This window comes from Branchiostoma lanceolatum, chromosome 9 (assembly GCF_035083965.1).
Source record: "Branchiostoma lanceolatum isolate klBraLanc5 chromosome 9, klBraLanc5.hap2, whole genome shotgun sequence".
In the NCBI taxonomy this organism is placed as follows: Eukaryota; Metazoa; Chordata; class Leptocardii; order Amphioxiformes; family Branchiostomatidae; genus Branchiostoma; species Branchiostoma lanceolatum.
In genome coordinates, this window is record NC_089730.1 from 21,683,213 (window position 1) to 21,707,261 (window position 24,049).

General features: G+C 44.1%; 3 protein-coding genes across 3 annotated transcripts; 1 reads left to right on the plus strand and 2 right to left on the minus strand.

The window, feature by feature from the left end:
- Window positions 1-1,014: 1,014 nt before the first annotated feature.
- Window positions 1,015-7,617, minus strand: LOC136442741 (chondroitin sulfate synthase 1-like). Its single transcript, XM_066439683.1, has 5 exons — window positions 7,471-7,617; window positions 6,268-6,849; window positions 4,830-5,075; window positions 3,311-3,767; window positions 1,015-2,569 (listed from the first exon to the last, which is right to left on the minus strand). Exons 2-5 carry the CDS (start codon window positions 6,843-6,845, stop codon window positions 2,255-2,257), a joined length of 1,596 nt encoding a protein of 531 aa, XP_066295780.1. The 5' UTR covers window positions 6,846-6,849; window positions 7,471-7,617; the 3' UTR covers window positions 1,015-2,254.
- Window positions 7,618-10,227: 2,610 nt separating this feature from the next.
- LOC136441631 (uncharacterized) lies at window positions 10,228-17,718 on the minus strand. The gene is made up of 4 exons (XM_066438027.1): window positions 17,528-17,718; window positions 15,842-16,087; window positions 13,162-13,267; window positions 10,228-12,580 (listed from the first exon to the last, which is right to left on the minus strand). Exons 1-4 carry the CDS (start codon window positions 17,572-17,574, stop codon window positions 12,386-12,388), a joined length of 594 nt encoding a protein of 197 aa, XP_066294124.1. The 5' UTR covers window positions 17,575-17,718; the 3' UTR covers window positions 10,228-12,385.
- Window positions 17,719-18,939: 1,221 nt separating this feature from the next.
- LOC136442742 (uncharacterized) lies at window positions 18,940-23,711 on the plus strand. Its single transcript, XM_066439684.1, has 2 exons — window positions 18,940-19,720; window positions 19,875-23,711. The coding sequence occupies exons 1-2, from the start codon at window positions 18,940-18,942 to the stop codon at window positions 22,586-22,588; spliced, it is 3,495 nt and encodes a 1,164-aa protein (XP_066295781.1). The 3' UTR covers window positions 22,589-23,711.
- The last annotated feature ends 338 nt before the right edge of the window (window positions 23,712-24,049 follow it).

Consider the following 24,049-nt stretch of genomic DNA (forward strand, 5'->3'; position numbering starts at 1 on the left):
ATTGAAAACTACCCCACTTGATAATGATGTAGGTGATTTGCTTGATTTCTATCAACCTTGGTGCCTAAAAGGAAAAAAGGGGAAGCGTGCACACAGTGATGGAATGCAGGATATGTGAGCGGTACGGGAATGGGGTACCATGGAAATTTTGACATGATAAGTGACAGGCCATAATAAAAGTCGACTCTGAGCTGCTACACCTATCTGTACTCAACAATGATAGCGTAGATAAAAGAGCAACAATGCCAATATATCAAGCCTTACTGGTAACTGAAAAATTGCAATGTTGTCTGACTCCCAAACTTTTGCAGCTATATATCAAAAAGGAAAAAAAATACCTACCAAATATCTGCACATACATTTATTTGCACAACATACAGCATTTGCTAAGAATAATTTTCCTTGTTCTTGTCAAGGTTGCGTAGGTAAACAATCGTGTGGGGTCTGTAAACAGCTTGTTTCCATTGAGACACCATTGTTCTGTCCGATCGAAGTCCGCCGCAGTGAAAGTAAAGCCCTCACCTTACCTTCTATAATCACCTGTCAAACGTGGCGCACCTGGAAAAATAATTCGTGACATTTTTCACTCGCATGTTCGAATTTCTCGCGTACCGGGCAACGTGACGTCACAAGCGGTATGTGGTGACGTGTGATCCCCGCACAGCTGGTATTGGTACACATGTAGGGTCAAAGGTCAGCGCTGATAGCTGTTTAATGGGAGAAAATCGTTGTTTGGTTCGATCTATCAACCAGGAAGGCTGACTGGGGCTGGGGAGAGTTTTCTTGCGTGATTTATTCTCATCATTTTCGTCATTGACGAACAAAGCTTTAGCTAGAAGTTATCCATAATATATTAATGTATGATAGTCGAGTCAGGATGTTCAAAATTCAAATTCCCTTTACTAATAGATTTAGAATTGTAGTTTTTGTTGTATAGTATAAGCATTGAAATTTTTACGGTGGTTTTATTTTTGTAGTGGTCTCTCCACCGTCAATTCATGACATTACGAATATTCGTTTTTATTGTTTTGCTAGTGAGTAGTGACTAGTACTGAACTACAGAATTGTTTCAACCGCACCACGAAAAACGTCTTTCTGATATGACTCCTCCCCCAGTTCAACGTCCTTTGTGTCTTAGTATTCCCCGATGAGATAATTTCTACCTTCATATCTTTGTTTACATGTGTTTATTTGTGCGTCCTCCATTAGTGACAGTACATGATACTTCACGTCTCTTCTGGGAGTCATAAATCATAACATACACGTTACATTAGTGAGCAGCAAATGACAGACAGACGTATTGTCTTGTCTTGTCTACAAGTATTTTACAAGACGATGCAACGTCTTGATTAATTCAAGTCCCTCTCCATAAAACCTATCCTATGTGTCTGAATATTCCCTGAGATATTTTCTATGGTTGTCAATAAGCCGGTTCATGGTTTCAACTGCGCATGCGTGAGGTCATAGGTGAAAGCCCCTAAATTGTAGACAGTTCTTGTCTAGACCATGCTTGATACATGTCAAGATGTTTATGTATCAAGGTGGCAGACCAGAGTATTCCTCCTATAGGGATTTACATAGTTAAGGATCCCAAGGTGAGAAGCTTCGACGCTTGAAATTTATAGAAAGGTGCACAATTAGGTGCCAGATTTTAATGTGTTTGACTTCAAGGTTCAATCTACAAAATATCTGCAAAATGAGGTTAAATTTGCCGGTTCGTTCTCTTTTAAAAACCACTTTGATATGAGCCCCAGCGGAGGTCAACGTACTGCAGGCGACTTACAGTAGTCGGGCGGTGACAAGATTCAGGCGCGAATCCAACCCGACCGAACAAACATCGTAATCAAACTCGTACTGTCTCAAAACTGACGTATTCCTCTACCATTCACCACAGTTTCAGCCTCGCTAACATGCACAGAAGAAAAGCTATGGCCTATTCAAGCAATGTGACGCACTACTTCATACCCGAACTACTATTGTCGTCCATTAATACTGTGCTCTGCGGCCTCAAGAGCCTTCGATTTTGCCATATTATCCACAATGCATCTGTTCATGCGCAACTCAAACCATGAAGCGGCTTATAGTGACGTTTAAACTACAGTGACAGTGTCCATGCCTTCCTCTAGGAGGGCCTGCATGCCCCTTTTACGTAGAGCGTAATCGGCCGTTTTAATTTTACGTAGAGCGTTGCCGACCACTCCATAATTTAGCGTAGAGCGTAGGGGGGGGGGGGGGGCTTTCTGAATTTAGCGTATTACGTAGCCGGCCCTCCGAATTTAGCGTAGAGCGTTGTCGGGACCACCCCCCCATGCAGGCCCTCCTCTAGTTGTGCAATTCTACGAGCGCCTTCCCCCTCTGTAGTCGTCAACTCGTCCATCTCCGTAAACTCCGCCGTTACGAACGTCTGCTGGAGCCGCACGTATTGCCTGGTGTCCCGCCCCTCCCGACGCATGCGCAGGTCCAACACGTACTGCACCCCTTGCCCAGGCGTGACCCGGATGTAGCCGGAGCTCATACCCCGGATGGAGGTGGTGGTTTTCCACCGGTCAGGGTTCAGATTCTCCGTGAGCTGGGTTATTAAAGGGAGAGGTAAAACAATTATTGGATTCAATGTAGAGTAGTGTTTCTTTGTGTGAAACTAATGGAGATCTTGATAGAACAAACAAAGAAACAAAATCATCCTCTATTGAGGTGAATCATGCCGCTTTTTGATGCAGCCGGTAAGTTGTACACAGCGGATTCAGGTATAGCTCGCGTTTCAGCAAGGCATATTAATCACACTCTTGGTTATGGTAGGGTCACATTTCCCAAACGGGGCCCGGCCGGGCTGTTTTCGGAAACGAAAAATTCAAGTGTTTATCATTAAATATGTACAAGCTTTGCTCTTGAATAATTATTGGAACTTTTTGTGTGTTTTTTCGTCTTTTATATCGTACTTTTCGTTCCCAACGACTGCCCGACCGGGCCCCGGATTTAAAAGGTGACCCTAGCATTATTGGCCGTACAACGCAATCAAACAAAGAGGAGGACTAGACAAGAAACAAAAGGGATTGTCAACTTTATAAATTCAACAAGAGATGTGGAGACTATAAAAGATGGAATGGCATGGAAGACAGGAAAGGGACGTGTCCAGGTACCCACGACCCACAACCCTTAACTACCTTTCTCGATAAGCGGAATACGCAGACAAATCCATTTTGATTGCCATGTCGACAAAAGGCCACTAGAGGGCGCCTCTGGTTCATGGCTACTGCCAACGGCAGCACGTGGTCTACTATAAAACAGTCATACTATATAAACTTGGGCTTACCTGTGTTACGATATCACGCAGCCCCGCCTTCATTTCCTCGGGCATTTTGTATGTCAGATTTCCATTGACCTTGAAAACTCCATTGACCTTGAAATATTCCCAATAGGAACTATTCTCCGCTCCGTCCGGGATGAGACAACTCGGTGATCTCCTCTCCTCCGGACTGGCGTCCAATGAAATCTCTCCTTCCGACAACAGCACGGTCACGTGACGGATCTCGCGAGAGAGCACGAGAGTCCTGTGTCGTGCGTCACGCATGCGCTGTGACAGGAGGTACATTTGGAACCTGTACTGGTTCTCGGGGAGTTTGTTGGGGTGCAAAGTTAAGGCGCGACGGACGGCTGGTTTCTTAAAGTCTCCGATGCTCCCCTCCTTGTATCCTTCGTAGTTGTTGAGGAAAATGTCTTGGCAGTCGTAGGCGCGACTACAGGTGACGTTCGCGATGTTGTAGAAGCACCTGTAACAGGTATGAGACCGGCATGTAATTAGACCATATATTGGGGAAGTAGCTCATCTACGGAGTGTCCCTGTGGTGTAGTGGTCTGCGCCTTTGCTACTCTGCCACATCTGGTTCAAATTACTTGGACCAGAAGGACTGGGGTTCAAGCCCCAGGTAGGGCACCTCTGGACAAGAGGCACATTAAGTCATACCAAAGACTTTATAAAAATGGTACATACTTATGACACAGTATGGAAGTTAAACACACTCAACTGCCAGTGGACTAGCCCCCTGCTGCAGTGATTGCACCACAGTGTGGCCCCAGGGCTATGAAACGGAGATGGGCACCGCCCTATACATCAATTATGGTGTTGGAGGACTTTAACTAAACTTAAACTAAGAGCTCATCTACATGTACGCGTCTTTGTATTGGTAGCAGACTAGCTGGTCAGAGTAGCTTAGAATAGTTAGTAAGACGCGTCAGCGTTACCTCTCCTTCTTCTTCCTCTTCTTTAGATTTCTTTAGGTTTTTCTTATTCTCTCCAAAAGTATATATATTAGTTTGCGGGAACGAAAAGTACATATGGAAGAAAATAAAAACACACAAAACGTGACAAAATTAGTCATGAGCATAGTTTGTGTATGTTTCTTGATTCTGGAATTCAATTTTTCTGAGACAAGACAGTTGTAACTGTAATTTCCAACACAAAAATTGGACTGACCCCAAATTTCGACTGTACAAAACCAGTCTTTGTCAAGGAGTTGAGGGCCTTACAACCGTCCCTCAATAGAGACTTTCTGCAACTTATGATCCACTGCTCATCGAGTCACGTGTGCTATCTGCATACGTGACGTCATCCCAGCGGTGGATTGCTCACTCCTTGACAAAGACTGGTGTGTTATAGTCGAAATATTGGGTAAGTCCAATTTTTGTGTGGGCACCTTTAAAACTTGTTTCAGAATGATTTCTACCAACACAGATGAACTTTCAATCTGAAATTTAATTTCTTCGTTCCCGCAAACCCCCCGCCGGTTTGGAGTGATTAGTGGTGGAACACCCATAAGTCAGATTCTACGCACCTTCCGAACTCGACATCGTCGTGCACGGAGTAGAGGTTGTCGAGGCACCATCGGATGTGCGGGCCGACCAGCCGGAGGGTCTCCCGGCTGAACACGACCCCCGTCCCGCCCATGCAGTAGTTCTGCCGCGGCTCGAAGCGCATCGCTGCCCGGTCCTCCGGCCGCCCGAACCTGCCGATGGTCGAGAAACACATTGAGAACGAGATATCCAAACAGGATGTTCCGCTGCAGTACCGTGACAAGCCGCTAGGGTACCCAAATTCTAATCATTTCCAGGTCTCATCAAGATCTACCCACCTACCAAATATCAAGACAATCCATCCAGGCCTACCCTGCTTCTTTACACGCGCACATACACACACGCACACACACACACACACACACACACACACACACACACACACACACACACACACGCGCACACACACACACACACACACACACACACACACACACACACACACACACACACACAAACGCTACCCTCTGCATAACCTTCTCGACGAAGGTAAAGATCAGATCTAATGCTATAAATGCAATAAAAAAAAGAAACACAGATCTAAGATTGACGTGACACCCACAAACCTTAAAGCGTCGGTGTTGGATACATACAAGAAGCCGCATGTCCTGATAAACATGATATCTTAGGGCCGTGTCACACTTGTGCGTATATGCAAGTGCGCGTCAGTTGCGCATTAATTTTTTTTTTGGTTTAAGTAAGGTTTGCGGAGGAAAAGTTGTTTTCTACTTTGACCCACCGTTGTGCAGCCTAGTGATCGAACCTAAGAAATCACTTCTTCGGCTGCAAACTTAGTCTAAACCAGAAACATATAAATACGCAACTCATGCAGACTTATCTATACGCACAGGTGTGACAGGGGCTTTACCCAGTTGTAGAGATCGATTTGTCTTTAAAAATGCATTTCTATGTGTGTTGGGGTTTATCTAATATACTAATATATTCATGTTATTTTCAGGAGAGGCCGAGAGGGCTTCTCATAAGCATTTTGTTTTTTACCCGAATTTGAGTAAAGTACTCCGTGGGGTAGTGTGGCGCAACGGCAGAGCGTTCGGCTCAGAACCAAGAGGTCCCGAGTTCGAATCCTGTCGTGTCACCGATGTTGTGCCCTTGGGAAAGGCACTTTACACTACTTTCCTCACTCCACCCAGGTGTAAATGGGTACCTGACTTCGGTTTGGGAAGGTCGTATGACGTCACCTGGTGGCGCCGAATGGCAGCCGCCCAGACCCTTGCGACAATTCCACATAATGCAAGTGTGGATAAGATATGTATATGTATATGCTGTGCACTATGTTATTTTGTGAACCCTGTGAACGCTGCATCAATTCAGCGATAGAAAGGCTGCCATTGCGGGTAATTTCTGACCAATAAAAAACATTCTTTTCTTTTAAGTAAGATAATAAAACAACAGACGAACCCGGGCTGCCCGATCGCCAGCGACTCGCGCGCGTCCAGGCTCCTCAAGAACCGGCCCAGGCGGTCCCCTTTGATGTACACGTCGTCATCCGCGCGCACGAACCAATCAAACTCGTCCACGTAGTGATCGTACATGTACTTCAGCATGAGGAACGATTTCTTCATGGGCGGGTAGGCGTCGGTAACCCCCTTGAGAGCCACGACGGGGACTCCCTCGGGGGCTGCGCCTGCGGACTCTGCGGACGAAAAGAACTCCACCTTCCCGGGCAGGTCTCGTACCCAGGTTTCCTGTGCGGCGACAACGCGGTTGTCCAGGTGCTTTTTCGCCGTCATCACTCCCACATAAACAAGGCTATCTCTCCCCGCAAACAAATTAGGACGGAATTCCTCCTCCGCAACGTCAATAACATTCGATACATCCTGGTCATCACAAGTAGTCCAGAGGGAACTCCGTGGTGATACCAGCATCAGCTTTACCCAGAGGATGAACCCCAGTATGAGACCGGTCCCGAGGCTGGCGGACTTGAGGAGGTGTCCCTTTGACCGGACCAGCCTTGCCGACATCCGGCGGATATACATGGCGCTGGAAACGGCACACACATCCATTAACATCGAAACTTCAAACTTCGCTGTGTCCTGTATATTCTTTTGTTTCATCAAAACTGAAAAATGCAAATATCACGATGCGTAACGTTAAGAGCACTGTAAAACCTTGCTGTCAGTTGATACGCGGGGTTTGAAACATGTTGCTTTCGACATTACAAAACTGTATTTTTTCAGCTTAAACTGAGACGTCATGACTTCTACAGCTAAGGTCTCATTTCCAATCCGGGGCCCGGCCGGGCAGTCTTGTTGAACCAAAAATTATCATAGCCTTTGTATGTATATCAATATACATTTTAATCATTCGTTTCCGCAAGCAGCCCGGCCGGGCCCCGTTTGCAAAATGTGACCTAAGCATGTGTCTATCAATTCTAACCTAACGCAGGTTAAAGTATAATATGGCGTGACGATATGAACGCTCCCAGACTCGATGCTGAACCCACGTCGCTATTTCCGCTGTCTTACTGTCGTCTGTTTGCCTCAGGTGAGCCGCCGTGGGACTGGACAGGTGAGCACACCTGTGCCTTTATAATTATCACTCTATAAATACTTTTATATTCCACCAAAAAGACAGAAATTTCGACAAGACTGTAATACTCACCTGGGCACTTTTGATTAACTTGAGGTAAATCCGAAGAAACTTTTTAATTGAGAAAACTGTTTCCCAGTTTTCTCGACTGAGAAGAACACGCCGAAGTTCTTGAGTCGGGCGTCCTATGTTCCTAAGACAAAGAGAATCATTAATGACAACACTGGCGCCCATATCTAACACCCTCGAGCCTCCTGTTTTAAAACTCATGATCCGGGCAAATGGCGCCTAAACAACGAACTTTATTTTTCTAACAGCTGTACAAAGTACATACAGGGCAACAAACATTTCGCAACTATTCCAAGAGACTGGTCTATCCTAACTACATTCCTACAATTCTGAAGGTAAAATATAGCTTATCTAAGAGGAAAGAATAAAACTAACTTTATAATTTTCAATGTCCGCATTGGGCATAGTTTTTTTGTCTACTTTGATGATGAAAATATTCTGTAGCGAGTTGAAAAACGGCACACTTTGTTTACGTAATGCAGACCATAAACTGCACTGTCTTCTGAAAGTTTCCTTTTCATTACTTCTAGAAGTCTTAAGTACGGGATCACTCACCTGTACTCGGCGCAACTCGCGGTCCACGTACCACATGTACGCACCTGTATGTGTATATGTACAGGTATGGTTGTAGCGCACTGAACACCTGATGGCAAACACTGCTGTTTACTCAGGCGCGCCATCTGGCGGATTTCCCACGTCCTTGCTCCATTCCGCTTCTGGGGAATGTCGACCTAGTGAGCACGTCGCCGGAACGTAATACGTATACGGCAATTAGCCTGCTATATAAACCTATTATAACTGCCGAATCTCTTTTGTTCTCTTTTGGTCAACGTTGCATCGGAGTAACAGCCGTTGCATAAGATATTAGTCTTTGGACACAGCTGAATGAAGCTATTTGCGAGATATTAACCTTAAATACGCCAACACGACCTAAAGCCCGTCACACGTGTGCGTTTATAAAAGCCCGCAGGAGTTGCGTATCAACATGTTTTTGGTTAATTAGTTTAAGTTTGCAGCCGAAAAAGTAATTTCGATGGTTTGATAACAACTTGGGTCAAAGAAGAAAACAACTTCTTCCCTGCAAAATTTACTTGAACCAAAAAATTGTTACTGCGGAACTCATGCGCACATTAAAATATGCAAAAGTATGACAGGGGCTTTAAACGCTTACGTTCCGGTGACGTGCTGACCGAGTATAAATAGTGGAGATAACAATTTGTTGACACTGATCATGATTTAGGTCTCGATCCGCTTGGCACAAATACGACTGTTACGGTGTTCACACGTATAGTTGGGGCATAAAGCAAGTTGTGTGTGAGGTACTTAGAATATCTCAAAATCATTATTGGACTGAGAGGCTGAACATGGGGTGAGCTAGACTCCTGAGTTTGGACTGAGAGGTTGTATATAGGGGTAGCTAGTTTCCTAAGATTCGTATATCATTAAGGGTATGTGTTGTGGTTTGACTGAGAGCCAAGTTAAATAAGGGGTTTCTTGGAAAAGTCCATTAGTGACGTTTAGGTGGAGGCAAGTTTATCCCAGGGCAGGGCACTTTCTTGCCTTCGTCTTCCCCCAAAAGTCAACAAGTCAAGATTTAGAACATTAGCATTTTATATAAGAGTAGCCACTTGTCCTTCGCTTTCATTTTTTTACATTTATGGAGTCTATTGTCAGGTTTGCAACTGGCATCTGCGCAGGAATTGAAAAAAAAAAACAAATTTGACATCAATCTTATCTGAAGATATGACTGAAGTTGCATCAAGGCAGTTTTCATGCACCAAGACTTATGTTCATAGGAAACACAACTTGTGGGTTTGTGTGTTTGTAAATACAGAGACTGTCAATGATGAGTCAATAGACCTTGTTGAAGACCTTGCCAAGCACATCTGTAAATATGTTTTCACATATTTTCCACAGTCATGAAAAAATACCTACCCCGCAGACTACAGTAGATTCATACATTTTTGTGAGGATTTAATTTCGTGTTTATCTATTTACTGGTTTGGCTGATTCAGATTCAGAGCCAGGGCTGCCCAATTTTAGCCTGGAATCCATCCTATTTAGCTTCCGGCCGCTACCCTAGCTCCGCTGCGCTACCCAAGCTCGGGTAGCGCAGCGGAGCTAGGGTAGCAGCCGGAAGCTAAATAGGATGGATTCCAGGCTAGCCCAATTTAACTGTTGCTATCATAGTCCAGCAGCAAAGGTGAAAAATTGTGCAAATTTGTCTAAAAGCACCAAATTTGGTACACATGTTCTTGAATGTATTCCTAACAAGGATAGATAAATAGGCATCTCAAATTCTGCTCATGATCATTTTATGGTATTTTGGGTCATTTTTAGACCAAAAATGTACATTTTGGGCTCCTGTGCCCTGGTATTAAAAGTCAAGGGGCTAGCTCTGCTGGCAAAGACACAAAACAAATGGAATTCACATTTGGACATTTTGCGTTATAATTAGGAGTGAATAGAATGATTTTGGTGTTTTAAGTTGACAGACAAAACAATACTGTAGCACAAAAACATACATTTGCGGTGTCAGGAGTTGGTAGTATATAGAAAGGGACCGCAGAAACCACACAAAAAATACTGTAACTCTTTCCATTGTGTGACTCTAGCACTACTAGTACTATTGTTTCAAACGCAAACTCAAAACCACCACGAGCACTCCATTTTCTCCCTACCGGAAATTAAATCCCTGTGAAAATTTCTGCATTTACAGTATTTCCATATCAACAGTTTAAAGTGAAAAACAGACACAAGCCCTGTACACATCCCATCCCGTGGATGGTTCTATATTTCCTGTGGGGAAGGAACATGTCACAGAAGGCATCAACAGTCGGCCGGGAACTAAACTGGCTGAACTACGGAAACGTAACCCTCCGCTCTGATATCACCATGGCAACTCAACATGTCTGCCACCCTTTCTCAAGGTCACACGTCATCTCAAGGTCAAATGTCACCTCAAGGTCACATGTCCCAAGGTCACATGACTCGAGGTCACATGTCTCGATGTCACATGTCTCGAGGTCACAAGTCTCAAGGTCACATGTCTCAAGGTCACATGTCTCAAGGTCACATGTCTCAAGGTCAAATATCGTCTTCTTCCTTTTCCATTTTCAGATCCTCTTCTGGCACCTTAATGAATTCCTTTCCTGCCTGCACTTTCACGAACCACTACTAACTCATACAATGACCAGTCCCTGGCAGTGGTTCATCCCCTACAGTACTGAACAGTCCCTTGGTTGTATGCTGTAGCTGTTTGCAATAAAGTACAAGCGAGCGTCGGAGGCAATGTCACAGGAACTTAACAATAACGGTTCACATCCGGCTACAAGACGATAAAATACTGAAGACATTTTCACTAACATCTTACATCACTAAGACCTCGGCTCCTCCAGGGCTTCGTCCTTAAGACACTGAGGAAGAAGTCAAGACGTGACTGAAGTGGTCAGGTGAGAAACACCTGTCTGTCTCTTCTCCGATTAAAATAAAATCATCGTTTCTCCATCAACTTCCATAAAACTGAACGCCACAAAACTAAATACAGGAAAAGCTACAGTTTAACTACATGTATAGATGCTGTTTTTGTGGGTTGACTATAGTTTGACTCTGGGTTACAGTAATGTGTTGCAGCTCAGTTTTGAGACAGAACGGTGAAAACAACACGTCAGATTGTCGCCATGGGAACCCAGGCTTCTGCAATGCCATTTCTTGGTTGTCATCCCCACCTTTTTACATTTTTGCTACAATAACAAAATCAATGTTTCTCATTTTAATTCAGATATTCAGATAATTTTTTGGGGCTGTTTTGAGTAATTTTTGGGGAAGCACTGATTTTTTGAAAATGTTGACATTAAAATAGACAACATAGTATGGAATTCTAACTATGGTGTTTGATAATTTCTTAACCTTTTTTGGGGTTTAACATATTTTTGTTTTGCTATCTATATATATTTTGCTTGCTTTGATGAGTGGCCCCCTACGGCCTTGCACTGAGCGAGTTTGTTACAAAAAAAAAAAAGAAAATCTTATCAAACATTTAAAATGACTTTATCTACAAAAAGCCCTTGGTGCGTCCTTACAGTACAACTCCTTTTTCATTTCATCCCAATGGTGGAAAATTTCTAATTTTTTTCAATTTATCTCTTCTGCTGCTGAGGACAACCTCGGAGCAGAGACAATTTTTTTTCTTTTTTTTTCCTACCTAATAAAAATGTGCAGTATGCAATGCTGGAACCCTCCCTCTAAGGTATTAAATAGTAATATCAATATCATTTCTATTTTTCATATCAAGAAAACCGCTTCACAAGTTCTGCCTATCTATTCGCACTGTCTATCTGTCCTCTATCTGCCTCTGTCTTTATTCTGCTAAAACCTTTTTTTGTTCTTACAGAATTTAAAGTTGCCTGAACCGAGTAACAGCATTGCGGAAGCCCAAAGTTTCCGACAGGTTTTACACAGAACATCGAAGGCATCATAGAATATAGCGTGTACGTCTTTCTGCGCGTTTCACCTGTTTGTTTGTTTTGTCTGTTTTTATCCTTTCTACTCTAAGTAAACAAACACAGAGAATCGTCGTCGCGGCAACTCGACGGGGAGACCTGATTGGCCCATCCTCATGGCCAGTCCGTCCGTCAGACCGATAAGGCGAAATATTTTCATCGTTTTTTTCTTCTTCAAGACAACCTTTTCAACCTTTTTTTCTTCTTTTTACGTGACAGACAGACAGAAGTACGTAGACTTCACAGGGGCGTAGCACCAACAACACGTCGCAAAATAAACTATATTGTGAAGACTTCCTCCAAACCTCCGTCGGCGTTTCTCAGTCTGCGTTTCTTCTCTACAGATTGTAGTCGATCTATCGTCTCTATACAAAACCAAGTCTCTCTCTCTCTTTCCGGACCGCGTACGTTTCGTGCTAGTTCTTGTCGGTTTTCGTGTTGTTTGGTAAGTGTTCCGCCGCAACGCAGTCCTTGAAGTGTTCCATGGCCATGTCGTCCCGGACGAAGAACGCGCGGTGCCCGAACGTCTCCGCAATCTTCAGGTTCTCCGTGTCGTCATCCATCAGCAGAACCTCCGCCGGCTGGATCACCTGGTGGCGCTTCGACGTGACCTGGAGACATGGGGGTCTAGTGTTAGAATCCAAATGTTCTGAGTTCCAAACCCCAACAAGCCCTAATGTTGGTTCAGTTTTTTTTGTAAGGAGGGAAATGGAGCATGCCCTAACCATGCGCCCCCTTACCCTGGGGAGCAGATCCTCTGACAAGCATAAAATTCTACATCAGATTATCCAGGGATGCTGCTAGGTCACATGTGGCCACAGTCTTCAACTGTGACCTGTCTGACAGTAATTTCGCCCTTCAAGAAGCCTCAGAATGCCCTAATTTAACTAAAGATTATCTAACTCCTCTGTTGCTCTGGTTCCTTGCACCCCAATGCAATTTTTTTCTAGAAAAATCCATGCTGTACCCAATGGGAAAAGAGCCCATATGGCTATCTCCTAACTCTACTGTGGTGAAAATGAGTACCTAGCTTTGGTTAGAGACATGCTGTCATCCATCCCAGTGTAGGTGGATCGAACCTTACAGTCTGTTCTTACAGTTACACAGCTTCTACCTACTGCACAACACTGGTGTGTTAGGTCTAAAAGCGGTTTACCAGTTGCACAACAAACAAACAAACAAGCAAACCGACCTCCCGTATGGCGGAGGCGATGTGCTGCTGCTTGCCGAGGATGGGCACGCCCTGGATCCTCGCCCAGTCCTTCGTGTTCCCGCGGATGATGATTGCACTTGTGTCGCTGAAACACAAACAGTCATTACATGTCTTCTGATCGAACACTTTCAACAACTGGGAGCATATTACAAACCTGGTTAAATGATTCGCATGCAGTAGGCACTGGTACACAGCCCTAACGTTACACATCAACCATCAAATATCAACACAATATTTACAGATAGAGGGGAACTGTTGTCAAACATGGGGTCATGAACCATGAAGGTCAGGGTTATCTCAAGGACACAAGCAGCATGACACCTGACATAAGCAGCCATGACACCTGACACTGTTGTTGGCGGGAATTCAACACTCGGGGGTTTTCTGAGAACCAGGGAGGAAAGGCACATTCTTGTCATGAAAGTCTACAGCTGGATGTTTGTTTGGTTATGGGAGATAGTTGGACACTTACAAATGGCTAACAAACACATTTGTTACTTCAACTCACAACATCCTGTTTTTAAAAGTCCTCTTTGGAATCTGTGTTGCAAAGACAAATCCCAACACATTAACATCACTGCCCTTCCTCCAGGGCGGAGAAATCATTATATTTTCATACTTTTCTTTGTTGAAGAGTTTTGCTACGGAATGTGAAGGTAGACTGTGAACTTAGAAGTGTTCATACAACATTTTAGCCATGTTCTCTTCCAGCATCTCTGCAAGGCTGGCTTCTTAGAAAACTCTCTGCATTTGGAAAAGTGGCATTTGGAATCTATAACAAAATCTTACAAAATTTAATGTATATGTCACAGAGACAGAGATACAAAAGTTACGATAATAAGCTAGGGTACGAGATGCTTAGCGAAACAAAGCAGACAAGCAGTTTGACAACGATGAGGATGATGCTACATCTAATGACATTTTGTTTGCTTGTTTGTTTGTTTGCATTTGACTGCATGTACTAACAACAAACAAACAAACATGACGTACCTGTGTGGGATGGCTATCTTAAGCGTGACCTCACCTGTGTGGGATGGCTATTTTTAGCGTGACCTCACCTGTGTGGGATGGCTATTTTTAGCCTGACCTCACCTGTGTGGGATGGCTATTTTTAGCATGACCTTACCTGTGTGGGATGGCTATTTTTAGCGTGACCTCACCTGTGTGGGATGGCTATTTTTAGCGTTACCTTACCTGTGTGGGATGGCTATTTTTAGCCTGACCTCACCTGTGTGGGATGGCTATTTTTAGCGTGACCTTACCTGTGTGGGATGGCTAATTTTAGCCTGACCTCACCTGTGTGGGATGGCTATTTTTAGCGTGACCTTACCTGTGTGGGATGGCTATTTTTAGCGTGACCTCACCTGTGTGGGATGGCTATTTTTAGCGTTACCTTACCTGTGTGGGATGGCTATTTTTTAGCGTGACCTCACCTGTGTGGGATGGCTATTTTTAGCGTGTCCTTACCTGCGTGGGATGGCTATTTTTTAGCGTGACCTTACCTGTGTGGGATGGCTATTTTTAGCGTGACCTTACCTGTGTGGGATGGCTATTTTTAGCGTGACCTTACCTGTGTGGGATGGCTATTTTTAGCCTGACCTCACCTGTGTGGGATGGCTATTTTTAGCGTTACCTTACCTGTGTGGGATGGCTATTTTTAGCGTGACATTACCTGTGTGGGATGGCTATTTTAAGCGTGACCTTACCTGTGTGGGATGGCTATTTTTAGCGTGACCTTACCTGTGTGGGATGGCTATTTTTAGCGTGACCTTACCTGTGTGTGCAGGCTATTTTTTAGCGTGACCTTACCTGTGTGGGATGGCTATTTTTAGCGTGACCTTACCTGTGTGGGATGGCTATTTTAAGCGTGACCTTACCTGTGTGGGATGGCTATTTTTAGCGTGACCTTACCTGTGTGGGATGGCTATTTTTAGCGTGACCTTACCTGTGTGTGCAGGCTATTTTTAGCGTGACCTTACCTGTGTGGGATGGCTATTTTTAGCGTGACCTTACCTGTGTGGGATGGCTATTTTCAGCGTTACCTTACCTGTGTGTGAAGGCTATCTTAAGCGTGACCTTACCTGTGTGTGAAGGCTATTTTTAGCGTGACATTACCTGTGTGGGATGGCTATTTTTAGCGGGACCCTACCTGTGTGGGATGGCTATTTTTAGCGTGTCCTTACCTGTGTGGGATGGCTATTTTTAGCCTGACCTTACCTGTGAGGGATGGCTATTTTTAGCGTGACCTTACCTGTGTGGGATGGCTATTTTTAGCGTGACCTTACCTGTGTGGGATGGCTATTTTAAGCGTGACCTTACCTGTGTGGGATGGCTATTTTTAGCGTGACCTTACCTGTGTGTGCAGGCTATTTTTAGCGTGACCTTACCTGTGTGGGATGGCTATTTTTAGCGTGACCTTACCTGTGTGGGATGGCTATTTTCAGCGTTACCTTACCTGTGTGTGAAGGCTATCTTAAGCGTGACCTTACCTGTGTGGGATGGCTATTTTTAGCGTGTCCTTACCTGTGTGGGATAGCTACTTTTAGCGTGACCTTACCTGTGTGGGATGGCTATTTTTAGCCTGACCTTACCTGTGAGGGATGGCTATTTTTAGCGTGACCTTACCTGTGTGGGATGGCTATTTTTAGCGTGACCTTACCTGTGTGGGATGGCTATTTTTAGCGTGTCCTTGATGAGCGGAGACTGTGAGCTGAAGGTCACGACGCACAGGTGCAGGCTGGAGTCCAGGCAGGCGGCGATGAAGTACTTGAAGCACGGTCGCACGTGTTTGGCGAGCTTGCTGGGGCCGTCCTCCCAGCAGCCCTTGGTGTGCACGGTGATGATGGTTCTGTCCCAGTCCAGCGCCACCAGGCGAACCCCCGCGGCACGCAGCTTCTGTACGATACTGGGCACAGAGAGGAGGGAGAAAGCCATTAGACTTACACATGTAGCTTATAAATTAAAGTAAAGTAATTAGACTGATATGAGTGGAAGCTTGAAAAGCTTTCAAATGGCCACTAGTCGGACCCTCGCCGCACGTAGCTTCTGCACAATACTGGACAGAAAAGTACAGAAAAAATGAACCAGTTTCAAGTCAAGTTTAGCTGACTGAAGAGCTACTTCTACACAATACTGAGCATTCATATTGACGTCCATACCTGTCGTCTGTACCTGGTATGAGGGTCTGCATGCCTTTTTACATGGCATGAGGCGTATCAAGCTATTCTCATTTACCGTCAAGTGTTGGCAGGACCCCCCATCCAGACCCTTTGAAATTGTTTGCGAGATAGAATAAACAACTAGATACATATACTGCAAACCCAAGTCTATTAGAATCTGAATCATGGACGTGATGAACAATTGAAATATGGAATAAAATGCCCATGAAGTTCTTGAGAAAGCAGCTAGAGGGCCCAAAGTTATATCACTTCTTCCTGAGCACTACCAAAAACATAACCTTCTCAGTTCAAAGGTAATGAAAAGATGAAAATCATGTGGTCAAATTTAGATAGCAGCTTGCATGTGTACTGGACGTCAATTTTAGCTCAACTTACACATGAATACTGATTTCTTTTGGGGGTTCGGGTTGTCTGGGTCATGCCTGATGGTCATACTAATAATTAGCTTGTTCACCATTTCGAGTACCTATTTGGCCACGTTTCAGAAGAAACTAAAATCAGATAATTCGCTCAAAATCAACACCACAAGAATCTTACACGATATGCAGGAAAAAATTCTAATATCTCAACACTAGTTTTAATCTAAGTCTCATCAAAAGTACGACACCATAAGGCATAACTAGGTCTATGACTGAGTGACATCCAAGCCTTTTTTTCCTTCTGCATTTGTTTACACTAATTTTAGCCCGACCTTCTTACAGGCTATCATACAACAAACTCGAGACGTTTTACAGACATGAACACGACATGCATGATAACCAGGGTCATTGGAAACATTTTTCACTCTGAGAAGCTTCTCTTTTCCCTCTCTAGGTTGCCTCTTACACATAATCAAAACTGTCTTGGGGGATTTTGTATAATTTATCATATAAAGAAGTTACAGTCGTTAAAGTAACACACATACAAAATAGGCACGGGGCAAAGTACTCAAATTTGCGGTCGGGAGGGCGGGAATTCAAACCGTGTGGGTTCAGGGACGCGTCCGAAATTCTGCGGTTATGTTTTCTACACGAGTTGAATGTCAAATTCGCCGGGAAAACCCGCAGGAACCTTTTCTCCCGACCGCAAACCTCTGGAGGTGTGTCAGGGCGACCTTACACAGATACCCGGCTAGGCTGGAGAGGGTTGGGCTCTCGGCTCGGAACCGAACCTGCACGCACACTTACCTCCGCGCCATTTCCTTCTGGCTCTTACTGGAGCTTCCCCCGCTCATCCTCCAGCCGTAAGTCTTGCTGAAAAGCGGGAAATCACGGCGAAATCGGGGAGAAAGGTGACGAAAAGCGACGTGTGCTCCTCCTCATGACGAACTAGGCTGGAAGGGGCCTCGGACAGGCCGGACGGGAGGGGCTGGCCACCGCGAAACTATTTAACGCCTGCCTTTTCCTCTTCACGAATCCAAAAAAAAATGGAAGTAATAATCATTTAATAAACAGTATGCACATTAAAAACATTATAAATAATATTTTGTACGCTACTTTGTTGCTTTACAGCTTAATCTATAGAAAGAAATGGCATGGCGCTTTTGCTCTTTTTCAAGGCACTGCTGTACAACGAACACTCGCAAGAAGTTTCCATTACCTTTGACCTTTAGTGACCTGATTACCATCATCAAAACACACGTGTTATCGGGAATGTCACGTCATGTGTGATGTAGGAGTTGACTTTGAACCCCTCGAAGTAATCTAGGCTAAAACGCTCAATAGCTGGTACTTGTAGTAGATGGAAATAGACTGGTCTTCAATTAGAGATTTTTTTGGCTCATTCAAGACCATTCAATATTTTTGGATATTAAACTTAGGATGAATACTTAGTATCAATGAACGTTTTTTTGTTGAAGTAACGTTAACAACAACAAAAATCATTGAGATAAGCATTGTACTTTTGCGCACATGATAGGCATTTTTATTATCCATATCAGTTCAAATGATGTGCAAGCATTGTCAAAATATACTATTTAAAGAAACTGAGTAGTATGAAGGACTGCCATGTAAAGCCAAGCTGCTATCCGTCATTTCAGACTAGTGTGTAACGTTACCATGCTTGTCAGCTTATTTACACTAGCTTCCATACTGACGTTACTATTCCTAGTGTACTTCTTTTCTTCTTTCATTCAATGACTTTTATTGTCAACGTTACATATCAATCAATTTATGTACATTTGTATATATCATATTGACTTGATCATTTCGTTGTTGCAATAGTAAGTTATATCGTACTTTGATTTATCATACTACATAATTTCACAACTTCATGCATAAAAAATACCTTCCAATCAAACCCCCCTATTCGTCTAATGTAATCATCCTGACGTCATCCATTCAAGATGGCGGCCATCGATCACGGAAGTCACGCCCCCCTCCCCGAACAAAGTTCAAAGCCGACAAAACTGTAACATTTCAGTTGAGTCATGCACTGTGACTGAGCTGCTGTTTGAGGACTTGAAGCGACTATCTACGTCGTTTGTTTCTCTTAACACGTCAAGGAGATAGTCGATGGACACCTGACTCAGTGGCTGACAAGTGTAACGTTACCGAAAGGATTTAGCAGTCTACGCGGCCGGGACACTCACAACGCCAACATGGCCCTGAGTAAGCCCACCGGCACGGACCCGGTCTACACCCCCGGTACGGACCCGGTCTACACCCCCGGGACGGCTCGGGGCGCTAAACTGGCAGCTCTGCTGGTGGACGAGGGCACTGCGCTAGTCAGGAACATATTTGAAGACGAAGTCAAGAACATGAACCCTCCAAGTCTTCGTGAGCAGCTGGAAAATCACAGGGGATGTCTTTATGATAATGCAATGTTCAAGAGGCAAGGTAAAAAGTGCAAGGTAAACTTAAATCGTTGCCAGAGGGACACATTGTACCCACCCGGCTGTGATGTTCCAGATACTGCACAGGGGTTTGACATATCACTTTTAGAACGCCTCTTGAACGATCTCGTGTGGTTAGAACTCGGTAGAGATGCACCGCACGCAGACCACAGGAATAGTTTTCGGCAGTTTAGGAACAACAATTACGGACACATTTCGAGCACGGACCTGTCTCAGGGAGACTTTGACAGACTGTGGAAAGAGCTGAGTGAAATCCTGGTCGCCCTCGGCGGGGACAAAGACAAGATTTCAGAAAGATATAACCGGAGCATTGACCCGGAACTGGAAGCTGAGTACTTTGACCTTCTAGAGAAATTGTACAAAGATGACATGGAGCTCAAGGCCATTGTCCTAGCTCAGGGAGAGAGGCTAAGAAAAAGGCAAGAAGACATTTTGGAGGAGTTGAGAAATTTGCCAGAGAAAGTCCGTGATGCTCAGAGCCCAGGAACGGACCCCAGACAGCGTGAAGACTCAAGTTCCAGGGCAGGTGAGATTTCTCACCATTGATGTTATCTGAACATGTCATAGGCAACACAAATATGGAGCCTTTTAAACCGACACTTATTACTATGGTAGGGCTTGAACAGCTTCGTTACAAATTGTTTACAGTATGATTGATATATATATTTAATCTGCGCACAATACAGGATTGGCTGATGCGGCTCATGACGTCATCGCCTGTCTGAAGGACCTGTACGCTACAGAGTATGCGCATGTGCGGCCTCTACCGTGGTGCGAAGACCTCAACCTGCATCTTGGAGAAATCTACACAAGCCTGCAGCTCCAGCGCCGAGATGACAAGGGGCACTTTCAGGGCACAAACACTATCGTAAGCTTATCGGATATTTACAACACAGGCGAAGGAGAAGATAGCCAAGGTAAGGTCAGGTCATGTGTCAGAAAGATTCGAGTAGAGGGGGACCCTGGTATTGGGAAGTCGTGCTCTTGTCAGAAGCTTGCTTATGATTGGTCCTGTGGGAAGCTAGGAAGGTTCAAGTTTGTGTTCTTTCTGGAAATGCGACACTTAGCTGGGAAAGTCAAAGATGCTATTTTTGAGCAGCTCCTACCAAAGGATACAGACATGACTGCGGACCAGCTATGGTCCTACATCAAAGAGAACCAGGAAGATGTTCTCTTCATCCTAGACGGTCTAGATGAGCTCAGTCAGGCAGCTAGGAAAGTCACAGATGTGGTGGACTTGATTCAGGGCAAAGTCCTCCGCAACTGTCATGTCCTGGTGACCTCCAGGCCGTACCACTCTGTCGAAGACCTGGAGAAATGTCACAAATTCTACAAAATCGCAGGCTATAGTTGGAAAAACTCAGAGGAGTTCATACACAAATACTTTTGCCAGTCCCCAGGGTCTGCCTCAAAACTAGTGGAACAGCTTCAGAGTAACAGGAGTTTGTCAGAAATAGTAGCAAATCCTCTCAACAATGTGCTGATATGTGTTGCTTGGGAAGACAACAACAAACACTTTCCCTCTAGCGAAGCTGAACTTTATGAAATGATTGTCAGTTTGATTGCTAAGCGATTCTGTACAAAGAAAAACCTTCCAATTAAAGGTGGTAAATTTCCCCCCAACATACAAGACGCCTTGCGAGGCCTGGGAAAACTGTCCTGGGAGGGGCTAGAGCTAGAGGAGCTCCAGTTTGACATAGATGAGATCACAAAGAAGTATGGCGCGACCGCCGATAACATGTTGAACATGGGCCTCCTGACTAGAGATCACTCTTTCTCCAGAATTAAACGCACCTGCAACTGTGCGTTCCTGCATAAAACGTTTCAGGAATACATGGCCGCTCGCTACATGAGTGGCTTGGTCACGGAAGGAAGTAGCAGAGAAGAGGGGATGAGATGTCTTCGTAGTTTGTTTGGCTTGAAGAAGACTTCTGACATCGCCGGGAAACCGATTTTTCCGATTAGTTTTCTTCCTAGTTTGTTTGGTTTGACCAACGCTCCTGGCATCGACAGGGAACTGGTTTTAAAGTGTCGCCGTAAATACAGGGAGATTCAGAACTGGCTACTTTTGATCCTGGGTGGGAATGCAGACCCACTGTTTGACATGTTTGCAGACCAACTAAACAAAGCTACAACCGATGAGGACAGGGACATTTTGTCGTTTGTGTGTATCATGTGGCTTGGCAAAACTACATGTGCAGGTGCTGAAATGGCTGCGATCGTGGCGCCGTATTTGTCTAAGCACGTGCACGTAACTAACAACCTGGGCGATTTGAGTGATCACTATGATCGTCATATCAACTGGTTTGTAGGATTGACACACCTTCTGACCTATCAAAAGAAGCTCGCTGCAAGTAACAATCCGAAGTTCGCACAGAATTTAACGATTAACTGTAGTTATATCAATGCAGGATCTTCAGACCAAGACAAACTTGACCTGTTCGATAAGGCATTTTTACACTATGACAATGTACGCTCTGTGACATTACTGGAGACTGGTGGTGGCAGTAGCGCTTTTTATCATACTTTCTCCCCACTGCGCACATTCATACCTCGGTGTGGAACGGAAAGTGTGTCCATTGATGTCAATGGTACATTTTATCTGTCTCTGTTAAGCTCGCTGGAACAGCTGTCAAAGGCACCAAGGGTAGAACATATCAGAATCACCGTACGTGGTGACATGAAAGGTATTGATGGGCCTGATATAGACTTCTCAGAATATGACAGGCTGTTGGCCCAAATGATCAGAAGGCAGAGCTGTCTAAAGTCCATAAGGCTAGAGATATGTGAGTGGAATCGTGAAGATCCTGAAACCAGGGGGCTCGGTAACCTAACAGAGACCCTACAGAGCATCTCCGAACACAAACGTCTCCAGGACGTTGAATTTAAGCTCCCAAGGAACGATACTTTAGTGATAACCGCAAATACAAGTTTTGAGGAGGTTGTTATTGTTAACAATGTGAAGATGGTAAAGTACAAACGACATGAGACATTCAACGTCGAGCCAATGGTGCACAATCTCACAGAATGCTTGAAAAAGAACAAGGTGCTGAAGACATTGAGGCTTAGGTGGAAAATCGGTAGAGCTCGGAATTCTACAAGCAGAATTTACTATGGAGTCTGCAGTCGTAAGTCTTTCTCCGACCTGTGTTTAGCGATCCAGGAAAATCGAACTCTGAAGTCTCTGGTGGTTGAGAGGATGATTTCTCACCATCATGTAAAGCGCAAAGCAAAGATGATTGCCAAGTTAGTGCGTAATAAGCCAAGCAACTATGAGGAACTCAGTGTTACCATGGCTAGGCGTTCGCCCGGAAAGTTTCAAACGTTTCGTCATTTTTTCCTGGGTCAACAGAGCGATAGTACCGATGAAGAAACGGGTTGGTCATCACCTTAGCAGTAGAGGCCTCCGTAGTCGCTCTTGAGAGCAAAAATGTCACCCATTCCAACACAAAGACCTATTGAAGCGCCCTTAAAACAGTGTAGCGGCGTGAACTGGTTTCGTGTGCCTTTGACATTCTGTACCACATGATAGCAAGACTTGTTCATGTCAGAGGCAGCCATATCCAGATGCTTGATGGAAACAAAAGAAGCCTTGATGTTTATGACCTAGTAGACTAATTGTAAGAAGTTCTGATTAAGTAGCATGAAAATCTTGAGTCAGGTAAGAGATTAGTTCAGATTTATTCCAATTAAATTAAATGCCATTCTGGCGTATTTTTACCTTCGTAAAAGTTATATATAGACACTGAAAACAGAAACATTACATCTGACAAGAGCACGACAATACCCACCCACCCTGATATAGCAAAACTTCCAGTTCGATGTCATGTGTTTTATTTAGATGGTAGACGCCAGATGGTAATGAGCTAAGCATTTAGATAATATGTTATAACATGTTGATATAATTAGACCAATAACCTATCCCTGTAAAGGAAACAATTGTATACTCCAGTCAAAACAACAAATGAAAATTGCACCATATTTCTGTATGAAGGAGACAAAAATGCAAATATTTGTATATACCGAGGCTCACTTCGGTACGTTCCAGAAGTTGAATGTTCAGTTAGAGATAGATTGTTTCTATTTTACTTCAAACTGTAAAAATGTATCAACCAACATGATTACACACTCGTTTATATTATGTCTTCTTTACAACAAGTCTGTTCACAGTCACGAGGCTAAGTTGACTGACGTTCACTCATTGTCTTCTGTTGAACACAGGGATAGCAAAGTAACGTGGAACGTGTGTCCGTTTCGGTAACAAAGTTGTTTGTTGTGATGTAGAATATGTGTCAGTTTAGAGAAAACATTGTTTATTATACAAACCACTACAGCACGACCGATAACAAGTGGTTAAACACTGAGATGTACAGGGAAGGTTACAGGTCAATTGCGTCCCTTATTATACTAAAACAGCAAAGTGGAAAATATATTGAATTTCAACGAACAATGTAATTTATACCAAGACATTTACCAAATTGATCATATGCATTGAATGTATTTGTATTGCTTGTTGATTGTACCTGTGTTCTATTCAGAAATAAAAGACTTGGTAGATGTGATACCTTATTTTGCTACTTCTATTCCTGTTATAACTAGTCTCTGTTTTGTAAAAAAAAGGGGAGTTTTTTATATCTTGTTTTCGCGCTCTTGCATATATGATTAGATTTGGAAACTACTGCAGTTGATGTCATCTATAAAGTTAAAAGTAGCAACCTCGGGTCCCACCCATCCCGTGACCTCGGTCAGGGTCGTTGGGCTTGTTTAATCGGCTGGTGGGGGAGGGGGGCGTAAACGTCATTTTAATTTACATCGTTCAGGAGTGGTTCAGGAGCGTGTACTCCCCGAAATTACA